At 45.3% G+C, this 22,203-nt stretch overlaps 9 protein-coding genes across 9 annotated transcripts; 3 read left to right on the forward strand and 6 right to left on the reverse strand.

Annotated features, from left to right (window-relative positions):
* Window positions 1-2,570: 2,570 nt before the first annotated feature.
* On the reverse strand, window positions 2,571-7,528 carry IAQ61_011065 (uncharacterized protein; the record flags this gene model as incomplete). Its single annotated transcript, XM_066099037.1, has 6 exons — window positions 2,571-2,600; window positions 5,278-5,453; window positions 5,511-5,589; window positions 5,737-5,909; window positions 6,897-7,334; window positions 7,396-7,528. 6 exons carry the CDS (start codon window positions 7,526-7,528, stop codon window positions 2,571-2,573), a joined length of 1,029 nt encoding a protein of 342 aa, XP_065951195.1.
* A 1,728-nt stretch (window positions 7,529-9,256) lies between these two features.
* IAQ61_011066 (uncharacterized protein) lies at window positions 9,257-11,727 on the reverse strand. The gene is made up of 3 exons (XM_003835091.2): window positions 10,338-11,727; window positions 9,695-10,277; window positions 9,257-9,634 (listed from the first exon to the last, which is right to left on the reverse strand). The coding sequence occupies exons 1-3, from the start codon at window positions 10,443-10,445 to the stop codon at window positions 9,567-9,569; spliced, it is 759 nt and encodes a 252-aa protein (XP_003835139.2). The 5' UTR covers window positions 10,446-11,727; the 3' UTR covers window positions 9,257-9,566.
* Window positions 11,728-11,956: 229 nt separating this feature from the next.
* On the reverse strand, window positions 11,957-14,242 carry IAQ61_011067 (uncharacterized protein; the record flags this gene model as incomplete). Its single annotated transcript, XM_066099038.1, has 1 exon — window positions 11,957-14,242. One exon carries the CDS (start codon window positions 14,240-14,242, stop codon window positions 11,957-11,959), a length of 2,286 nt encoding a protein of 761 aa, XP_065951196.1.
* Window positions 14,243-14,836: 594 nt separating this feature from the next.
* On the reverse strand, window positions 14,837-15,324 carry IAQ61_011068 (uncharacterized protein; the record flags this gene model as incomplete). The annotated part of the gene is made up of 3 exons (XM_066099039.1): window positions 14,837-14,924; window positions 15,001-15,122; window positions 15,226-15,324. 3 exons carry the CDS (start codon window positions 15,322-15,324, stop codon window positions 14,837-14,839), a joined length of 309 nt encoding a protein of 102 aa, XP_065951197.1.
* Window positions 15,325-15,486: 162 nt separating this feature from the next.
* IAQ61_011069 (uncharacterized protein) lies at window positions 15,487-16,052 on the forward strand (the record flags this gene model as incomplete). Its single annotated transcript, XM_066099040.1, has 3 exons — window positions 15,487-15,513; window positions 15,569-15,798; window positions 15,896-16,052. 3 exons carry the CDS (start codon window positions 15,487-15,489, stop codon window positions 16,050-16,052), a joined length of 414 nt encoding a protein of 137 aa, XP_065951198.1.
* Window positions 16,053-16,368: 316 nt separating this feature from the next.
* IAQ61_011070 (uncharacterized protein) lies at window positions 16,369-16,908 on the forward strand (the record flags this gene model as incomplete). The annotated part of the gene is made up of 3 exons (XM_003835095.1): window positions 16,369-16,418; window positions 16,570-16,785; window positions 16,851-16,908. The coding sequence occupies 3 exons, from the start codon at window positions 16,369-16,371 to the stop codon at window positions 16,906-16,908; spliced, it is 324 nt and encodes a 107-aa protein (XP_003835143.1).
* Window positions 16,909-17,122: 214 nt separating this feature from the next.
* Window positions 17,123-17,656, reverse strand: IAQ61_011071 (uncharacterized protein; the record flags this gene model as incomplete). Its single annotated transcript, XM_003835096.2, has 1 exon — window positions 17,123-17,656. One exon carries the CDS (start codon window positions 17,654-17,656, stop codon window positions 17,123-17,125), a length of 534 nt encoding a protein of 177 aa, XP_003835144.1.
* A 579-nt stretch (window positions 17,657-18,235) lies between these two features.
* On the forward strand, window positions 18,236-21,433 carry YTA12 (Mitochondrial inner membrane m-AAA protease component). Its single transcript, XM_003835097.2, has 2 exons — window positions 18,236-20,227; window positions 20,275-21,433. Exons 1-2 carry the CDS (start codon window positions 18,376-18,378, stop codon window positions 21,072-21,074), a joined length of 2,652 nt encoding a protein of 883 aa, XP_003835145.2. The 5' UTR covers window positions 18,236-18,375; the 3' UTR covers window positions 21,075-21,433.
* A 399-nt stretch (window positions 21,434-21,832) lies between these two features.
* Window positions 21,833-22,203, reverse strand: IAQ61_011073 (uncharacterized protein; the record flags this gene model as incomplete). The annotated part of the gene is made up of 1 exon (XM_066099041.1): window positions 21,833-22,203. A coding segment is annotated over one exon (371 nt), but the record flags the coding sequence as incomplete, so codon positions are not given.

The following is a 22,203-nucleotide window of genomic DNA, read 5'->3' on the forward strand; positions in this document are numbered from 1 at the left end:
AGATATACTAGAGATAGTAGAGTCTTAGGAGCAGCGATATAGTAGTTATCCTACTACTTGCTACTCCTAATAAAATGCTTAATCTAGTCTATACTAGGTATAACTATCTTTCGCGCTACTATACGTGCGTATAAGTCCCCTTAAGAGATATATTTACTATATAAATCCTTTTCTATACCTATATTATCTAATATATAAAAAGCGCGTTACTATTATATTAGCTATTTATTACAGAGGATAGGGCTTAGTAATAATAAGCCCTACCCCTACACTAGATTTTGCTCCTACTATAATTTTACTCTATTACCTTACCCTGCGAAAATCCTTAACAGGCAGCTCCTTACTACTGCTTAAGGGTATTCTTTGCCTTACCTAAAATCTTTGTATAAGATATTTTAGTTACTATAAGTATAAATAGCTATAATATTAGGATTAATAAAAAGTAGCTACTTAAGCTTGCTTATACTAAGCTCTAACGCGTTAACAGTTATACGTTACTATAGCTTACTATAGTCTATAATATAGGAGAAGGTAGTAAGTCTAATATAGGAAAACGTGATAATAAGCCTACTAATAATAGCTCTGCTATAGTTGCTATTTAAGACGCTATTAACACAGGACTTAATAAGAAGAATAAGGAACTAAAAGGTAATAGCTACTATTATAAGTTTACTTTTAGAAATATAGAGTGCTCCTAGTATAAGAATCCTAAATTCCCTATTACTATTACTTTCTTAGTTAATAAGAAAGTAGAAGGTTTAGTAGATACTAAGCAAGTTATAGCAATATAGATTAACCCTCCTTAAGCCCTTACTACTATAGACGAATTTGTTGCATACAATCTGCGTGTAGTTAACTACAAGTCTCCTTTAGAGGAATACGCGTCCTATTTTAAGCTACCTTATTTAGAGTAATCTATAGAGATCTACAAGATAGCCTAGTAGCTAATTATAATAATCCTAAGAGATAAGGGACGCAGGGAGCTCTACTAACCTTTAGATAATAAGCTTATATTAGAGGTCTATTTTATTATAACTAATATGCCTAAGTAATATAGTACGCTATCCTAGGGCAAGATACCTAGCCTTGCAGACTACTTAGCTATTACAAGGCAATAGCAGGTGAGCACAAACTAGCTTAAGGCTATCCTACTCTAATCTAGTTAGGTGTTTTTAATTAGAGAGGTCCTAGTTACTAAAGCCTAGCTTAATTAGGTTTAGTAGTCTACTAATAAATATACTATAGTAGTTGCCTTACTAACCTACTAGGCGCGTAAGGATAAGAGCAATAAGCTAGAATAGTCTAAAGCTTAAAAACAGGCTTACTACTAGGAAACTTAGCTCTACTATTATAAGGTAGCGCCTCTAAAGCTAAACGTCTTTAAGTAGATAGAAGTAGCTACAAACTTTAGATAGAATAAGAAGACTAGAGTAAAAGCTACTATCTATAAAGACCCTATAGAGTGTTCTTTTCTAGGCCTTTGCGTTAAATATAACTTTATAGACCCTAGTTGCCTAAAGGAGTAGCTAAGCTATAAGACTAAGGTTTACCTAACTTACTGCAACGCCCGTCTCCCTAGAGAGTTTCCTATTACCCTAGGAAAAGAGAATAGTTACGCACAAGATTAGTATATATACTCTACTTATATCTAGGATATTATAGACCTATACTAGAAACCTACCTTATAGGCACTCTTCCCTTATTTTATTAATATTAACCCTAGGTATATTAACGCGCTATACGCTTTACTTATAGTAGGGCACTATCTAACACTAGTTTATATTCTTACTAATAAGCTACCTTTTATAGCTAACTTATTTACTAAAAAGATAGATATACTAACTTCTTATAAGAATCTTTGGATTATTATGCGTTACGCTCTACAAATCTATATACTCTTTTATAGAACTAATATTTTGCCTATAATTTAGTTAATTCTTAACTAATTTAACTAGTCTATAGAATATAACCTATTAATAATAATATATAAGAATCTACTTAACCTATCCCTAACTAATAAGGGTGTTAAATAGATAGAGATGCTGCCTAAATTTGTTACAACCCTAAAGTAGGCGTTTAAGACGTTTAACTCTTTTTAGTACTATGCGGGACTTAGCACCCTAATTAAGTAATATTTTAGTATATAGAATTATAAATATAAAGGGGTTGCTACTATCTATCCTATCTCTAATACCTAATATAATAGACTTAACTAGGGTATCTATATCTATTTTAAGGAAGAAAATGTAGACAAATCTGTCCTAAAGCTTACTGCTAGTGATCACGTTTAATTAGACTTTAATAATTTCTAAGATATAGTCTCCCTAGCTATATAGAATAGGAGAGTAGTCCCCCTAGGTCTAGCTATAGGAATAGGTTAGGTTTATATTATTGCCTATTACCCTTAGGACAAAGAGAGTAGTGGCCTAGTAGATTAAAAGTAACAAGCATCCCTAATAATTTAGTAAATAGGACGCTTATTATAGGAAAAGCTTTAAGCTTAGGCATAGCTCTAATACACTACACTAATTATAGTCTTAGTATAAGGTAAGGATAAGGAATATAAGAGACTAATAAATAACCTTGCAAATATAATAGTCCTACGTAAATTAGTTCTATTATTTAGGAGTAAGGAGGAGGTCCTAACCTAGTTCTATAATATACTTCTATACAAGGACTATTAACACTACTAAGCTTTAAGCTTATATAATTGCCTAGCACTAGGTGCTATAGATAAGTTCTAGGAATAGCTGTTCTCTATTTTAAAGGATTATTAGCGGAACCTAGTAAGGATATAGAGGGACAATAGATTACGTATAAAGATAGCAATCCTCTTAGGAATCTCTAGGTTAGGTAAGATATTTACTAGTATTATAATGCTCCTTAGATATACCCTTATAATAAAGGTTAATTCTTACAAGCAAATATAACAGGACTTGGAGTACATAGCGTATACGACTAAGTAGCCTATTATAGTACCTAACGCTACTAAGGAGGTAGGATAAGATAACTAGGTAGTATAGGGCAACCCTAAGGCTAGGGAAATCTAGGATAATGCTAATACTAAAGGTTAATAGGATAATAGGATAATTACAGGTAAGGATAATAAGTAGATCACTTAATAGGATAGCGCTAAGGATCTAGGCAAGTTAGAGGTTATAGATACACTTAGAGATAATAATAAATTAGGGCATAATTTAGACATGTTAAAGCGTTTATCCTATGCTAGAATCCTAATCTAAAATAATATTAATAATATAGTTATTAATAGTAATCTAATAATTAAGCTACTAACTATAGGGTGCAATAATAGTAAACTTAATAGACAGGAGCTAGGTAGGGTAACCTACTATTTAGTATAGAATAAGATAGTAAACTATAATTACAAGACCTTTTTATCTATTATAACTAAATACTACAAGGATATAGGACTAGCTAAAAAAATAGTAGTTTACTACTATTTAAAGCCTTCTAAACTAAAGGCCCTAACTACTATATTAGACCTAGGATTTAGGGAGAATAGATTAGGTCTTCCTCTATTCTATTAGGAACACTAAGACTCTAAAGGTTAGGCTAATATTAATATCCTTAACTATTACCTATAATACTTCTAAAACTAATACATAGGTATTACAGATAAACACTTTAATATAGTAGAGGGTTCTATTGCATACTACCTATATTAGCTAGCTAGAATAGATAGAATGCCCCTATTAGAAGAGGTCCTAGGCACCTAGTTAGGGGACAAGTTAGACTTTATTGTAGATAAACTAAAAGACATCTAAATAGCAATAACTAACATAGATACTACGCGTTAGCTAAGCAAGGAAGCTAGGAAGGGTATTAAGACTACTTTTAATAAAGGTTAGTAGGTTATTATATAATTAGTAGTAGTAGTATATTACACTGCCTTAGTTGTAAATATATATAGATTTTAGATTATCTAACAGGCTTATATAGTTTACCTAGAAGAAAGTAGCTAGGCTAGAGACCTTAAGATAGCTAGTTTTATAAGCAACTATTAGGACTTAGAAATACACGTCTTTATAGGAGACTAGCACTAGCTAGGACCTTAACCTTTTAGACTGTAGCTAGACAATCTATTTTAATTGCAGATTAGCACCTCTACCTTATACTAACTAAGTAGTATAGGCTTCCTAATCTAAGTATTAAGTTAAATATCTAGGTTTACTAACTAGATATTACTTATATTAGCGCTCTAATTAAATAATATAACAGAGGTAAGCGCTATACTAGGATTATTTAACCCTAAGCGTAAGAAGGAGGCGTGCTATATTAACACCTAGATATAGGGAATTAATAACGCACTAGTAGTAGTTAATGCTATAGATATAACACTAGTCTAAGATACCTCTAGATTATAGTACTATATAGATACAGCGATTATTACTCTATATAATCTTACTTAATAACTCTAAGAGGTACTAGTAGAATAGGTATTAGTATTATCCCTATATAATGCATATAACTACCTACTACTAGTAATAATTAATAAAGCTACTAAGGAAGCCTACTGCGTAGGAAAGACTATCCTTGCTAAGTGTCTTTAAGCAGTCCTAGTCCTTACTATTAACTCCTTAATAGGTAAGGATTATTAGTTTGTAATCTTTAACACTACTAGATATATAGAGGAATTCTTCTAGAAATAACCTTAGATACTAGTTATAGGAACCTAAGCTAAGACCTTGCTAGTAATTGTAGCACTAATATACAATATCACCGCAAGCCTACGCTTCTAATTAACTACCTTAAGCGTTTATTCTATAAATAGGGAGCTTTAGGATATTATATTATAAAAGTTAATTTATTATAATAAAATAGTTTTACTTAATACCTTATAATGTGTAAAGCCCTTAATATCTATAGATATAATATTAGAAAAAGCCTATATAATCCCTCTAAAGCCCTAATAGGTGTCTACTATAAGACTATTACTACTAAGCATTCTACTACCTTATAAATAGCTATTTAAGCTACTATAGATTTGTACCTAAAGGATAATAATAAACAAGATAGGTATAAGTCTACTACTACTACTACTATAGGGGAGCCTAGTAAAGGGTTTTAAGAGTGTCGTAGTAGTTAGACTAGTTACTATCTAAGGATTTTCTTATAAGGACGTTTACCTTATAGAAGGGGGCAGATACTGTGTTATAAACGCCTGGGTCACGTGTGACGGGCTTAGCCTCTTGGCGGTGCTTGCCTATAGATAGCTCCCATCCTCCTAGACTAGGACAATATGATCACATTACACACTGCATTTGGGCCCTCCTTATCGTCGGATATTGCATAGGTGACCAAGCTGTAGATCAGCCATGAGAGAAGCGAAGAGGTAGTCGTAAATCCGGCCCCCGTGGCGACTACTACAGCTGACGTTAATTGTTCAAAGGGAAGCTTCTCCCCCTTGTTATCTGTTGCGCGGACAGCATAATCTACAGAGACTGAGCATTAGCGTATAGCTTTGGTCTGTGAACATACTCTGAACGTACCAACTAGGTTTGAGGCTTTCAGTGCAGCCTCTTGCAGCGGGAGATCCTCGGTACCTCCAATCTCGGTTTGTCGTACTTGCTATATGACGATCTCTGACATGCGTTGCTGCTTTAACCTGAGAGTTCGGGGGTCACCAAAAGGTAATTTCGCGTACCAACTACCCCATGAAGTAGCTTTCTTGTTTAACGATAGAGTTTCCGCGATCAGGTGCACAAGCTCGTGTACCCCCGAGTCAACGTGTTCGAAATGCTTCACGTCGAGACCTAGCATCAACTTCGCCACAGCTTGTGATCCGAGTTTCAGCATGTAGATGTATACATTCCAGGATTGTCCAGTTTCATTGAGCTCATCAAAGACTTTGTATGTTTCTTTCACCGTCTTTTGCATAGTAGGGGCATCTGCTCATCGTCAGTAAATGCTTGAAAACATAGTTCTCCTTCACTACGGTACAAAACCGGTTTACAGTAGCCATATTTATCTAAAGTAGACTAAGAAGTGGTTTAGGTAGAAGAAGTAAACCTAAATAGGGTTTACTATACCATGTATTCCACTTTTACTTCTACTTCTATTAATCTACTAGTTTCCTACTAACTATCTAAGTATTTTACCCCTCCTTTCTTTAATCTTCTTCACCACCTTTACCACCTCTATCACCACCACCACCTCCACCACCTCCATCACCACCACCACCTCCACTACCTCTATTATCACCACCTCCACCACCTCTACTACCTCCACCACCTCCACTACCTCCACCACCTCCACTATCACCACCTCCACCACCTCTACTACCTCTACCACCTCTACTACCTCTATCACCACCTCCACCACCACCTCTATCACTACCACCACCTCTATCACTACCACCACCTCTATCACTACCACCACCTCTATCACTACCACCACCTCTATCACTACCACCACCTCTATCACTACCACCACCTCTATCACTACCACCACCTCTATCACTACCACCACCTCTATCACTACCACCACCTCTATCACCACTACCTCTATTATCACCACCTCCACCACCTCTATTATCACCACCTCCACCACCTCTATTATCACCACCTCTATTATCACCACCTCCTATTAGTAGAAATATTATAACTCATTATTATGTCATATGTGCGTATAGCGTGAAGCTAATCTTTTCTACCCCTTTTAGTCTTAGTTAGGTATTATAGCGTATAATAGAAATAAAGATACTTTTTATACTTAATTAAAACCCCTACTATACAAGTAAACTACTACTTTAATAAAAGTAAACCACTACTTTAAAGCTATTTACAGGTATACACGAGGTTAGTTTACACCTATATAGTAAACCCCTAGCGTACCATTCTACAGTAAACAATTTTTTACCGTAGTGCTTCACGTACAATGTCTGACAGCCTTGGGCCCCAGAGCTGGCGGTAGAATTTTGTGTGCTATCCTCCATTCAGGAGTATCTGTATCACCCAAGAATACGCCCGCTTCTTGATTTTTGATACCGTAGAGAGGATGTGAAGGAAAGATGTCCTTGGTGAAAAAGTCATTTTCGGCAAGAGCAACACCGGCAATATCTGGATTATTCGTGTGGAATAATGTACCTCCAAGGTTTGTTGTTTTGAAAGCTGGTCCATACTTTTCGAAAAGACGTTGATGGTTGCCAAGATGATCTGGGAACACTTCGAAGAATTTGCCTACATATGGCTTGCCTTTCGGTCCGGGAACCTCGCGCACACTGCTGCCATCTATGGTGATGCCAATGGGCACTTCTGAGGAAAAGATGTCGCGGATATGTGAAAGTGTAGCATCGTCACGGACAAAACCGATGCCTGACAGAAGACAAGTTAGAATTATGATCAACTGCTGACAGTTCAGGCGAATTGAGCTCACCTTTGGACACTACAAATGCAAAACGAGACGCAATAAGATCTTGAAGATCTTCAAAGGATATGTCCTCGTTGGCTCTAACCGTTCGTGCAGAAGTCTCGGCTTCTCCAAGCAGAAAAAAATCTTGAGACAGCATCGTGCACTACGGTACAAAATTGTTTACAGTAGAATGGTGACCTAGGGGTTTACTATATAGGTGTAAACTGCCCACGTTTATACTAGTAAAAAGGTTTAAAGTAGTAGTTTACTTTTATAGTAGGGGTTTAAATTAAGTATAAAAAGTGGTTTTATTTCTGTTATATAATATAATACCTAACTAAGACTAAAAGGGGTAGAGAAGATTAGCTTCACGCTATACGCATATATGACATAATAATAAGTCATGATATTTCTACTAATAGGAAGTGGTGATAGAGGTGGTGGTATAGGTAGTGGTAGAGGTGATAGTAGAGGTGGTGGAGGAGGTGGTAGTGGTATAGGTAGTGGAGGTGGTGAAGAAGATTAAAGAAAGGAGGGTAAAATACTTAAATAGTTAGTAGGAAACTAGTTATTACTATATACTACTAGTAGATTTAATAGAAGTAGAAATAAAAGTAGTTTACTCTTATAGAATATATAGTATAATAAACCCTATTTAGGTTTACTTCTTCTACCTAAACCACCTCTTAGTCTACTTTAGATAAATATGGCTACTGTGAACCAGTTTTGTACCGTAGTGAGATAGAGCGTTTGGAGTCATGTCTGAACGATCCAAGAAGGGGTTGCGTTAAACACTTCCAGCGCCATTCACTAGCGTGGCTCCACTTGCCGCGATCCATCCTGCCTTTCGTCACGTCGAGTAATAAACTTTCGCCCGTTCTTCGGACCCGCACAGCAACTCATCTTGCGACCTGTGCAGTGACAATACGACACCTTAGCCCGCTTGATCCATAAAACGTGATTTTTTTCTTGTTAGATTTTGCAGACTAAGCGACGCTCGTCCGAACATTATCTATACTCTTGAATTTTTCTTGCTATGATTATACTAGTCTTGTAAATTTTCACATATTATGACTCCGTAGTAGCTCGTACGAGTGAATTTAGACCCTGAAAGTGATAGACCCTGATGTTCTTCGCTCGAAGTGCAGGTTGCGTTGACAAGAAGACGTCATGAAAGATGTAAGAGGCCAGAAATCCATGTGAAATCTGCATATACGGTGAGAAAACTGCGCAAACTCCACAGCTTATACACACATCCCTTTGACTTGTCCCCATTTCAACACGTTTAGTCTTTCTTTGGCGTATAACACGAAGCCAGACGCGACCTGAAACACACCAGTAGTGAACTTATGTGCAACCTTAAACAACCACATGATCCGACATATATGCAAACCACCTTCTTGCGGAGGTCGATGAAATTGGGGTTAACAACTGCGTTCCTCCATATTATCCTGATACCAGTGTCTCAGCATCAAGTCTCTACACGTATACATCAGCGCCCGTGAAGACAGCACTATGTCATTACACTTTGAGAAGAATAGTGGATGATTTAGTTCACCACGAACAGCCATAGGCTCGCGAAAGACTTAACCAACTTTGTTTATTTCCATGTCTCCAAATTCAGATGCGTCCGTACATGCAAAGTGGTGTCGCAAACGGAGACTAGTGCCATGTACCACCCCACACACTGATATCTACAATCTATCAGCGTTCAATCTAGATGAGGGTCAAGGTTTTCCTTGCCTGTTCTACAACCTCGTCAAGCCAACGAATTATACGGGACGCAAGAGAGAGGAGATTTTAAAATGAGAGAGGCATCATCCGGAGCAGTCATCTTCAAACTTAAATCATTCATACTACGTATGCATAGCCTAGGAGGCTGACTGACATTGGAGATGATCAATGAGCGGGTTGTCAAGTGGTCTTGGTGGTGGACTTGGGCAAACAGTCGTGACTGTGTCTGTATTTCATCGGCGTTCAAATATTTTGACTCACATGGAGGGTGTAGAAGGACCATGTGTTGAACCAAGTCAAGGCTCTAATAGCTCAAGTAAGTTTGGGTTCCTACGAGCTCTTGCAGATGGGGGCACAGATTCCCGTGGACTCATCAAGATGACTATTCAAAGCAAGCCTTCCGAATCCATCTAGGGCACCAATCCCGCGCTGGAACATCCCCTTCCTTCCTCCTGCTCTTTCTAGCACGTCGACGCACCGTTTGCAGTCCCGCTCTTATAAGCACTCGACGTATCACCCAAGCACTCAGCTACGACAAAAGTCAGCCCAACCATTCCAAAGCGCACCATAACAAAAGCAGTCTACTCACCAACAGTCACCAATTTCAAATTATTGCTCTTGGCCCAATTGATCAACCAAGGCGTCAGCGTATCCACAGTACTAGCATACGTCTCGTGCATGAGAGGAATATGCCCGTTACCACCTGCACCGGCCTGAGTAAACTTTTGCTGGCTTTGCTGTGGCGTCTGATTGTTCCAGTCGCCAGAGTCGATGTCGTTGGTGATGACGCGGTAGCCGAGCTGCTTCATAGTTGGGAGGACGTTGCCGCCTGTGGCAAGGTAGGGAGGACGCATGTATGTTGGCTTGACGCCGATGATGTTGACGAGAGCTTGTTCGAGACGCGTCATTTGGGTTGTGAGGTCATTAGTAGAGAGGGAGCCGAATTTGGAAGGATGGGACCATGAGTGCGATGCGATTTGGTGGCCGGCTTTGTAGGCGTTTTGCAGAGCGGCTTTTTGGTTGTAGATGCAGCCGTAGAGGGTGCCGGTGACGAAGAAGGTTCCCTTGGCTCCCCCGGCGTTGAGCGTGTCTACGAGTTTCTGGGTGTATTGATATGGGCCATCGTCGTAGGCTAGTGCAAGCTGTCCAGGTGCATTGCATTTTGTTATCACCTTGAGGCTGTATTAGTAACAACCCTATCTCCTGTTTGGGAAGGATTAACGAGGTAATACCTGTCCAGCTGCAGGCCCAGCCTGCCTCATCACGTTCAAGGGATCAGGAATAGGCTTGGCCACCGCCATCACCGCCAACGAAGCAAGCAGTACAGTTTTGAAAACCATGATGAAGTTTAGTGGTATCCAGTAGGCCTGTGGAGGAGTATCCACATAAACTTACGTTTCGCCTCGACTCTATATACTGTGTGGAGTATGAGTGCCCAGTCTTTCCTTACGCCGGTCTGGGGAAGCTTAGGATCTCTTGGCTCGTTTATATTAAACGGGGTTCTTTAACCGGGACATCGGGTATGGTAAATGAGGACCCCGCCGCGGATTAATTAGCATTTGCTTCCCCAGAATGGCGCAGTGTTAGGTTACACAGTAGTGGCGGGTGTCTATCCGCAAGTTTTCTCGCCAAGCATGACGACGGTCCATGTACTCTACATCACGCCCTCGTCCACTTATCATCATATGAAGACGTATGCAGCCAAGTAATCCGATCAACCTTAAATTGAACATCGCAAACCCATCTGTCCGAATTTTGTTGTCATTGATGTGAGTACTCCTCATCACGTATGTTACCGCCGGCTAATATTGAGTAAACACCCTGCATAAAGAGTCACGCAACAGGCTCAAGCATGCGCTAGATTATTCTCCGACTTCGAAGAAATCCATTCAATCGGTGGGGCGATAGGGTGGGCTGATTGTCCCTATATCAGCAGAAATAAACCGCGGAGTCCCCGGGACACCATCGTTTCATCCCTACTGACCACGACTTCTGATGTACCGGTGGCCTTCTTCCGGCCAGCGCGATACTGCGTGTAATTGCCTCATTTAAGTCTACCCAATATAATGCATTCTTCGAACTCCTTGCTCTTTTTCAAACTATGGCGGCTGCCCAAACACCCCATCGACAGCCTTCTCCACTACTAGCATCGCCGTTCTCTACCCTCTCGGACCCTCTAACCAACCTGAAGCCTGTCACACATTTAAAACTGTGACGTTGTGCCGCCTGTTGTACCAATCCGTTGAAGAAAAGACTCTAAAAATCTATTGTAGCGATTCGACGCTGCAAGAGACCGTCCGAAATGTGTGGATTGGACTCATTGGAGGGGCCGCTTGACTGCACTTTGTTTCAGCGCATTACCTAACGAAAATCTCGCTCTTGGCAAGCGCAACTACAATTCATGGAACATGGAAATGATGCAACATGATCGTCTCGACATCTTCCACGTCTAATGACTGCCCTTCCAATTTCATCAGTGATTTCTATGACGCACATACACAGTATGTCTCAACACGGACTCTAGGTCTAGCATGAACCAAACCCCCAAAATGCTGGTAGTATGCATGCTCGCGATGTAAGTAGAGAAAGAGTTAGAGGGGAAAGGGAAACAAATGGCTCAGGCGTAGAAAGACTAATCAACTTGCTAATTGATGTATGGACTATCTCGTAAATCGTGGGATACGTTGTATGCGCAACATCTCAGCGTGCAGCAGAAATGGTAAAGACAGAGAATTTTGAAAATGTAACGTAAAGCCAACCGCCTATCGTGTGAGCAACCTAGCAGGCAAGTCCTTCGTGGCTATATTCATTAATCATTTGGTAATTACACAATACCGGCATGCTTTGCCGTTTACGGACTCAGCATCCTTTTCACCATGGCCTGCGCTACATGCGCAAGATCCGGGGTACCAGGGCAACGCTGCTCATTGCCACCAATTGCACTAGCCTCACATCCATCAGGATAGAAGAAAGCAGCTAGTGCGATGATGATGTACGCCGCAATGAGCAAACTGCCTTCAAGGTAATTACTTCTGCCGTCCAAGACCAAAAAGTTACAGATCAGTACGGTGACGAACAAAGCCACTGTCTCGAAAATGTTGAAATAGAGAGTCATCTCTTTGCCCATGCACCAGCCGAGTATGACAATGACAGGTGTGATGAACAATGCGATCTGGATTGATGAACCGACAGCGATGCCGATGGACAAATCCATCTTGTTCTTCATGGCGACGGTTACGGCTGTGACGTGCTCGGCTGCGTTACCGACAATGGGCAGAATGATGAGACCGATAAAAGCTTGACTAATACTAGATGTCTCAACCATAGGCTCGATGGCGTCACTCATGAAGTCGGCACAAACAGCGACAAGCCCAGTGCTGATGAGAAGCATGAAGATGGCAGCCTTGATCGACATTTCGGGAGCTTCTTCGTCTTCATCGTTCTTGCTAATGAGCGTCATGGCTGCTTGAGGAGATACAGCCGGGCGATGAACCGTACTTGGTGATGAGCCTTCGCGATGTAGTTGATTTGGCATAGATTTTGCGCGACGAAGAGGTGCGGCTCGGGGAGCGGCCATACGAATATTTGGAGCCGGTCCGTTAGGCACATTCTGGGGATTGGAGAAGACATTATTCGACAGGAGAGAAGGTAGGCCAGGACGGTAGCGTGATGTAGCTGGGGTGGGAGTGTTGGACGGAGGAGGTTCGACAAAAGTGACGCTCGGCGAAGGTTCGGTCAGCTTTTCTTCAGCGATAGGCTCATGGTTACGGTTACGACGATCCTTCTTCTTTTCACTCTTGCGTTTTCGTTTTTCCTTGATCGTTTTCGAATGCGAAGTGTTTGAGGCTGCCTCAAAATCACGAATAACAGGTGTGTATTGGCTGCTGTCAGCTTCATCGCCACTCATGACATCGATGGAGTGACGGCGTGAATCCAGCCGTGTTCCACCACAAACAATAGCGACACTATTGTTTCTCTCAGATTCGAGCGGACTGTTATGGTCGTCTGTGAATGGAGAAGAGGCGGGTGGCAAGGCGCCTTCCTCTTTCGAGCTGGCGCTTGACTTGCGTCGCAGCCTTTTGACTATGCGTCTCGCCTTCTTCATAGTGCCATGAGAGGAATCGATGGAGCCATCGGTTTCGCTACTGCTAGATTCTGATGAAGATTCTGAGCTGGATGAATCGAAAGCACCGGCAAGTACACCGGGATGTGACTCCTCATCGATGATGTGCTGAGGAGTACTGGCATATAAGTAGCGATGGCTTTTAAGCTGGAAGAGAAGGTAGAGGCCGTAGACCAGCAGCAAGATGACGCTGGTGCCCCGGCTGACAGCAAGTGTCTCGTGGTCAGCAATGGCGTTATCGTTGAAGGCCGCGTGGAAAGCTGTGGGTAGAAGTAGACTCATGACAGCAAGTGCGAGCATGACACCACTCATCTGCGTGACTGTATTGTTGTAAACTTGCTCTTGGTACTTGAGGCCTCCGAGCAGGAAGGCCATGCCCAGAATCAAGAGCAAATTGGCCAGAATGGAGCCTAGCAGCGAGGCCTGCACGACCTCGATCTGATCGGATGCGAGCAAGATGATGAAGAGAATCAACTCGACTGCATTTCCGAATGAGACGTTGAGTAGTGCACCAAGAGTGTCTCCGACGCGTGCGGCGACCACTTCGGTCGCATGTGCAAGCAAGCCTGCCAGGGGGATAATGGCGATGGCGTTCATCGAAAAGACGACGGCGGGCGTGAGTTTCGCCAGTTTAACGGCGATACCAAGCGGGACAAACACCAAGAGGAGGTTGATCCAGCTGTGGATAAGGGCATTCTTGGTATGGGTGAGAAATCTCAAGGATCCGTTCTTGATCCGCGTGGCAGACCACAGCGGGAGCTTGTCAGATCCTATGGCGGAAGACGCATCTCCTTTGGCCACGGTATCCTCGAGGCCATTGTTGGCAGCGTTTTGGGGAGCATTGCGGTCTGCGGATGTTTTCTCGCCCAAGTCACCAGGATTCAGGCCTGGGTGAGCGGTGGGAGGGTTGTGGGTCGGTAAGACGGGCTGCGTGTCTTTGTTTCGTCCCAAGCCAAGTGCAATTGCTGCCTTGGACTTGACACTATGTAAAGAAGGGTCGTCAGGTTCTCCCATCTGTTTTGTGTGGGCTGGGCCTAATTGGGGATGTGAAGAAGTACAATGAAGATGTACTTGATCGTGTTGGAAGAAGGCCAAGAGAGAGAGAAAGAGAGTGTGTGTGTGAGACAGCAGCTGGGGATTATCTACATTGGCGGAAGGCTTAGGTAACCTTGGAAAGCGCGCTTCGACCGTCTCGGCGCCGGATCTTCTAGCCGCGAGGACTGGCAGGCGAATGACGTCTTGTTCCGCGTGATCGGAGTGGATCGGACGTGCACAGCCACACTGCGCGAGTGGCGGGTGGGGAAAGCTTGATGCAAGTACTGTGTACAGTACTCCTAAGTACCGGTCGTGCGCGAAGGCTGAAAGGTGACGAGTCGATGAGTCGATGGATGTTTGCTTGATGGAGTGGTGGTACTCTATTCTGGATGGCGGTTCAGAGTACTCATACAAGGGTGCATGTGTTGGTAATGCCAGTGACAGTGACAGCAACAGCGACAGCGACAGACGTCCATGTCTTTCTGGAAGAACCACCGTGGCGGGCTTTTGTTTGTTCCCAGCTGTCAGGTGCATTCCATGTATTCCATGCGATGGATTTGCTGTACCTACATATTAGCCCGCATCCTGATGATGCGCTTCTTTCCAGTCATTCATGACTACTATGCTACGTACATGTATCATGGAGATGCCATACACGTGTCTTCGTGTGATTACCCAGGCACATTACCTACCGTCGCAAGTACTACGCGCGCCTGACCTAGCCGATTGTCGCAAACCTTTCACAGTGAGGCGGTAGTTGATAGTGTAGAATTTTTTTTTTAAAAAAAAAACCCTCGGCGAAGAGATCCATCCATGTTTTGACTCTTGAGCCACACTTGCGCATCGTACCGTACAATACCTGTTACGGTCAATCAGGCACGTGTGCGATTGTCATTGCAGCAGGTGGCGTGGCGCAGTAGAGCCGGCGCTGCGAGGTCCAATCACAACTTCAGAATCCGTACCTTAAGGCCCCCGAATACGCGTCGCAGCATGCCATAGGTGATTCTACCCTGATCCTGAAACAGGGCGTGAGGTGAGGCTTCCAACCTCATTGTATGCATCTACTGCACCCATAGTGCTGCGCCTTGACAGTCAGAGTATACAAATCAAATTCCACGAGAGTCGTCACAATCCCTCACACTTGAGCTTAATTGCTAGGTATCCTAACGACAGTCTTGGACAGCCTTACTTACCTAACTTACCTCGCACCAAAACATCTCACAATGGCTCGCTACACAGACGCGGACAGCGTACCTCTTCCCCACACACAACTCATTGTCCTCAGCGACTGACTGACCATGGAAGGATGCGCAACGCCTACCTGAAGGCTTCCACCGGATCGGTTTCGACGCCGACACGTCCATCTACACATTTAGCGGCCCCGATGGCAAGCTCTACGAATCCGAGCCCGGCAACCGCTACGGCGAGCTCTATCCGGTTGGCGAGCCTCGCCCCCAGCGCAGCGAGGCAGATATCGAGGCTGTCAATGCAGCTATCGAGGAAGACCACGCGAGTGCTGTCCGCACCATGCTACCGTTCGCGCTCCTCGTCTTTGTATTCATGCTACTGGTGTTCAAGCTGGTGAATTAGGGTGCATTGAAGCGTGCGCTGACGATGAGTGCGTGTATGTAGGTTGCTGACTGTCTTGAAGGCGGTCATACGGTTCAAGTCGGGAAAAGCGAAACCGGAGAATCGGACGAGGCGCGATAGTGTGGAGAGCTTTTTGAAGCCAGAGAAAGGGAGGTTGGATAGCGTTGTCGAAAGGGAGAAGAACAAGGACTTTGGTTGAGGAAAACCCATAGATCAAGTATCATGCGCGCCACCATTGTATGTCTTATGTGTGAGTAGGTACGGATGATAGGTACTTTGACGCTGTCGACGATAGAGTGAAGAGATTCTATGGAGCAAGATAGTAGCACCACCAATGGCAGGGCGATTATTTACAATATCTGCGCCTTACCTTGTTAGGCTTAGCGCCTCAGCACTGAGCTCTGACATCCAACTTCGCCATGTCCGTTCATCCACCAAACCTAGACGTCCGCCCACGCATTGCACCTCACCACCGCATCCTCACATAGACATACACATACAGAACCCCTCTTGCAATGGCTGTCGGTCCTCTCGGTCCCTCTGGTGGCCCCAAGGTCAAGAATTCGTATGTCGCGCCCAATCGCACCGCGCCGCCCGCCCGCACACACTTTCGCATCAACCCACCCGCTTTTCCCCGATACCCGGTTGCGCGACACCCACCCCACGCCACAACATGCAATACCGTCTATAGGCACTTGGCTAACGCGGATACGCAGATGGCATATTGGATCATGGGGTAACCCCTACGAGGGTGGCGGCCGTCCTGGCAAGGGCGTCATCAGCTACGCCCTCAGTCCCAACCGCCAGCGCCCCATGGCTGGTTTCATTTCCAAGGGCTTCTGGAACGTTGTTCGTCGCTCGAAGAACCAGGTGCTCTTCTTCATCCCCCCGTTCGTGGTCGCATATGGCACCATGCAATGGGCTATTGAGAGGTGAGTAGTCTATGATATAAGGTGATGATAGTTGTATGGTGTGCAGCTGGGCTAATATCGGCTAGGAACGAATTCCTCAACTCAAAGGCGGGACGCGCCCTCTATGGCGACGAGGAGGAGTAGATTTGGAAACAACGGAGACGGCATGTACATTTAAAAACTCCAGCATGAGAGTTCTGACCTGGAGACTTGCTCAAGGGGGTTGACGAATAGACTGTACAACTATTATGCTGAGTTCCACTGCTGTGGTGATATCAACTGATTGCTCTGCGCGGCGAAATCACAAAAGACAACTTAGATAAAAGATACAAATCCCGAACCCCCAACATACGTCCCCTCACAAGAACGTCTGTAGGCCCTCACAAACCCCCTCCTTTACAACACTATACTCAGGTACCTTGCCCCCTTCAAAAGGTGCCACGACCGCAACCGTCACCTCATCCCCCGGATACCTCGTCTTATGCCCTTGCCCCACTGTATCCGCCGCAAACACCAAGCCCCCTTTCCCGCCCACAATCCACAGTTCTTGCCCCTCTGGATCCTGCGGAAGCGTAAGGTGTACCAAACCACTGAGGAAATGCACAAGTTGCGCGGCAGGCGCGTTGTGCAGCCCGCCGTCGAAGCGCGGGGGTAACACAGTGTAAGTTGTGTTCGTTGTGGCGAGAGTTAGGGCCTGGGTGCCGAGGGTGCCGGGAGTGGAGGATGTGGTGAAGGGATGGGTGAGATTTATGCATTGGATGCTGGTCGTGTTTAGGGGCGAAGTGAGGAGGGCGGGGACGATGAGGTGGGTTTGGTTTTGCGCGTAGATGTGGGTAGCGGCTGAGAGGAGAGTGGAGAGGGGAAGGATAGACTTGGATCTAATGAGGTGCATGATTGCTAGAAGAGTTTGAAAATCTGGACTGTTGAATGTATGGTGGTGAATGAGAAGCGATCGTAGATTGGTTTTTCATGCTGATATTGCTGAAATGTGGTATTCCAGGTGTGGTTTAGGCGGGGGGTTTGGCTGCATGCGGCTTTGCTGCAGGCTTACCTATGAATCTGACATGTTGCTCGGTAACTATGTGGAATTGCTGATTTCAAGAAAGGATATTTGCAGTAACATAAAGACATGATTTGAATGGTACCTTGACAGAGTGTGACTGGTAAAGGGTGAGTGGCAAAGCCTTTATTTGGGAGCTGCATATCAATCGAGAGCTGGAGGAATGCCATGAACGGTTGTCGTGGTGTCAGACATGATCATATGCACTACTTTACGTACCATAGTCTAGATGTATGTAAGCTGCTTATAAAGATGTCTGAATGAGCAGGTAAGTGGATGTCGAAGTTCCATGTGTGATCTGGACATGGATGGGCGAGAGGGAGGGAACTGGCCGCGCGAGCGTCGGGCCGGCTTGGCGTCGCTCGGCCCAGAAAATGAATCATCACTTGCATCTCGCCGCCTTGCCCGCCACGAGATCGCATGGTAGGTGGTCTCTCGCACCGGCGCATTAACTGTCCCTCACCATTCACCTGACCCCAATCCCCTCCTCCATCTCCTCCATCTCTCTCTCTTTCCCTCCCTTCCTCTTCCCTTTCACCCCCTCCCCCACCATGTCAACACTGCTCCGCCGATCGGGTCAGCTAGCACGAATCTCGAGACCGTTAAGCGGCGCAACGCCCAGAGCAACACCACTCACATTACGGAGACGAGTTCCCATCCCACAATGTATATATGCGCAGCAACGGGTGCGGAGATATGCGACGAGTCCGCCTGAGGAGCCCAAGGACAACAAAAAGGACGAAGAGCAGACCAAAAAAGATGGCCAGGCAGACAAGCCCGCGGCCAACAACGAGGCCGAGGCTGGCGAGAAGAAGGCGGAACCCCAAATGTCAAAACTGACGCTCGAGGAGGAGAAGATGCTGGACCAATTAACTCACTACGTGTCCATGGGCGTGCCAAAGTCGCAGAGGGCGGCCATCAAGGAGGTCATGGACGAGATCAAGAAGACGGGCCTTCCCCCAGACATGCGAGCGGAGATGGAGCGGCTGAAGAAGGGTGAAAAACTGGATCTGGCGACAATAGCCAGGATATCGCGAATAGCTAATCATATGGCTCGCGTGGCAACCGAGCAGAGTCGCTTCAAAACGGATGGCCAGCAGCCACAGCAGAAGGCGGGCGCCCACGACCCCGGCCCACAGCAGCAGGGGAAGAATTCCAAGGGTGCAGACGCTGGCTCAGGGCCCGGCATGGGCGGCCCCAATGGCATGGACACGAACACACTCATCGTCACTGCTATCCTCTCCTATCTCACCTACAAGATGCTATACCCCGGCGAGAACACAAAGGAAATCACATGGCAAGAGTTCCGCACGACTTTCTTGGACAAGGGACTGGTCGAGAAGATTGTCATCCTGAACGGTAGCAAGGCAAAAGTATATCTACACCGTGAGGCCGTCGCAGCCATGTACCCAGACTCGCCCTCGGTCAACCAGAATTTCTACTACTACTTCACTATTGGTTCTGTGGAAGCTTTTGAGAGAAAGATGGATGACGCCCAGTACGAGTTGGAAGTGCCCAGCTCAGAGCGCATTCCAGTTGCCTATTCGAGTGAAATCTCCTGGTTTGGCACCTTCCTGTCCTTCGGTCCCACAATCCTCCTACTTGGTTCCCTGTTCTATTTCACACGACGTGCTGGAGGCGGCGCTGGCGGCGGTGCTGGCGGTGGTATCTTCGGTATGGGCAAGAGCCGCGCGAAGAAGTTCAACCACGAGACGGATGTCAAGGTCAAATTCTCCGATGTTGCTGGCATGGATGAGGCTAAGCTGGAAATCATGGAATTCGTTTCTTTCCTCAAAGACCCGACTCGCTTCCAGAAGCTCGGTGCCAAGATCCCACGTGGTGCTATTCTCTCTGGCTCTCCCGGTACCGGTAAGACGCTCCTTGCCAAGGCTACTGCCGGAGAATCGGGCGTACCTTTCTTCAGTGTCAGTGGCTCCGAGTTTGTCGAAATGTTTGTCGGTGTCGGTGCTTCCCGTGTACGAGACTTGTTCGCCAATGCTCGCAAGAGCACTCCCTGTATCATCTTTATCGATGAAATCGACGCTATTGGCCGCGCGCGTTCAAAGCAGAACTTTGGAGGCGGCAATGATGAACGTGAGGCAACTCTCAACCAGATCTTGACGGAAATGGACGGCTTCAACACTACAGAACAGGTTGTTGTTCTTGCTGGCACAAATCGACCGGATGTTTTGGACAAGGCTCTCATGCGACCCGGACGATTCGACAGGCATATCAGCATCGACAAGCCTACCATGGACGGTCGTGGCCAGATCTTTGGCGTTCATCTCAAGAAGATCATCACCAACGAGGATATCGAGTTTTTGAAGGGACGACTGGCAGCATTGACGCCTGGATTTTCTGGTGCAGATATTGCTAACTGTGTTAACGAAGCTGCTTTGATTGGTATGTATCTAGACTGTTATAAAATTCTCCTTGCTAATGATTCGCAGCTGCTCGTCACAACGCGGAAACCGTAACAATGGTCCACTTCGAACAAGCCATTGAGCGTGTCATTGGTGGTCTCGAAAAGAAGTCTCTCGTCCTCAAGCCAGAAGAGAAGAAAACCGTAGCGTACCACGAGGCCGGTCACGCAATCTGCGGTTGGTACTTCAAATACGCCGACCCCCTCCTCAAAGTCTCCATCATTCCTCGCGGCCAAGGCGCTCTCGGATATGCCCAGTACCTCCCCAACGGCGATACCTATCTCATGAACGTCAACCAGCTCATGGACCGCATGGCAATGACACTTGGCGGTCGCGTCTCTGAGGAACTCCACTTTGACACTGTCACATCGGGCGCCTCTGACGATTTCCGCAAAGTCACGCAAATGGCCACTGCCATGATCACCAAATGGGGCATGAGCAAGAAGATTGGTTACATCTACTTTGAAGATGGCGAGGGCCAACAACTCACGAAGCCCTTTTCCGAAGAAACCGCGAAAAACATCGACGAAGAAGTCAAACGCGTCGTCGACGAAGCCTACAAGCAATGCAAAGACCTACTGACCGAGAAGAAGCACGAAGTCGGCCTTGTTGCCGAGGAGCTGCTGAAGAAGGAAATGCTAGGCCGCGAAGATATGATTAGATTACTGGGACCCAGACCTTTTGAAGACCCCGCCGATTTCCACAAGTACTTCTCTGGCGAGCATGGGAAGGCGCCAGGCTTGATGGAGCCAAAAGGGGATGATGGTGTCAAGGGCCCATTGGTTCCACCGCCTGCGCCGGCTGCATTCAAGGAGCTGGAGAGGTGAGATGGACAAGGAGCAGCAGTTCTTCTTCTTCCCGATCGTGTGTCCAGTTCCGCACGCGCTACGGTGTTTCGAGCATCTCTGTCTTTATGGTTTAAGAATGGGTGATTTGTGGTGGAAATCCCTCGAGGTTGGAATCCCATCTCTTTCTGCATTATGATTATATTGTGTATGTATAGATGAAGAGGTGCCTCTGCGCCGTGGATGCGAGGGGTCTTTGTATTGTATACGTTTGTGTGTGTATGTGGATGAGGAAGGGGGCGTGCCGTCTGCAAGTTCGTCATGGGAAAAGGGATAAGGAAAAGATAGCAACGAATTAAATATACCCATACGTATAACTCGGCTTTTCGTCTACTCTGCGGTCATGGTTATGACCTTCCTGGAATAAAATGCTGTGTCAGACAGGCTGGTTAATCGCAAGTTCGTCATCCTGAACGGGGGCATCTGAACAATCAGGCTAACAATGTGGTACGGCCGAGACTTTGTGGAGGCGTAGATGGTTGCTAGTGTGTTGAATGGGGTGTGATGGAATTCTACTAATGGTCTAATGCGTAGATTTATGTACATAGTTTTGTTAGGTGAACATTTCTTAAGCACATAGATACGGGTGGAAAATGAAGTGTACAGCGGGTGGTAGGACGAGATTATTAGGGTGGGGGTTTGGATGATTGAGATAGGCTGGTGTTTTCGGGGGAAAGGGGAGGACAAGCCTATCCTAATATGAGGAGGTGTTGACGGAAATGTTAGCATTGCTGTCCTGTCTACTTTCCATTCCGGGTCAGTTGTGGGATCTCAATAACCCATCGGTTGAACCTTGGTAGTGTGCTGCATAAGAGTGGTTCACTATGAGGTGGAATGACCGGGAGATCCAGGGTTTGCTGTGGAATCATACCGGGGCGAATAATATCAGAATAGGCCGCGATTCGGAGCGAGATGGAGCGGGGTCCAGTATTAGTTATATCGAGAAAAATGTATCCTGTCGTAGGGTTAGGGTTAGGGTTAGGGTTAGGGTTAGGGTTAGGGTTAGGGTTAGGGTTAGGGTTAGGGTTAGGGTTAGGGTTAGGGTTAGGGTTAGGGTTAGGGTTAGGGTTAGGGTTAGGGTTAGGGTTAGGGTTAGGGTTAGGGTTAGGGT

Source organism: Plenodomus lingam, assembly GCF_022343315.1.
Source record: "Plenodomus lingam strain CAN1 chromosome Unknown contig_9, whole genome shotgun sequence".
Lineage (NCBI taxonomy): Eukaryota > Fungi > Ascomycota > Dothideomycetes > Pleosporales > Leptosphaeriaceae > Plenodomus > Plenodomus lingam.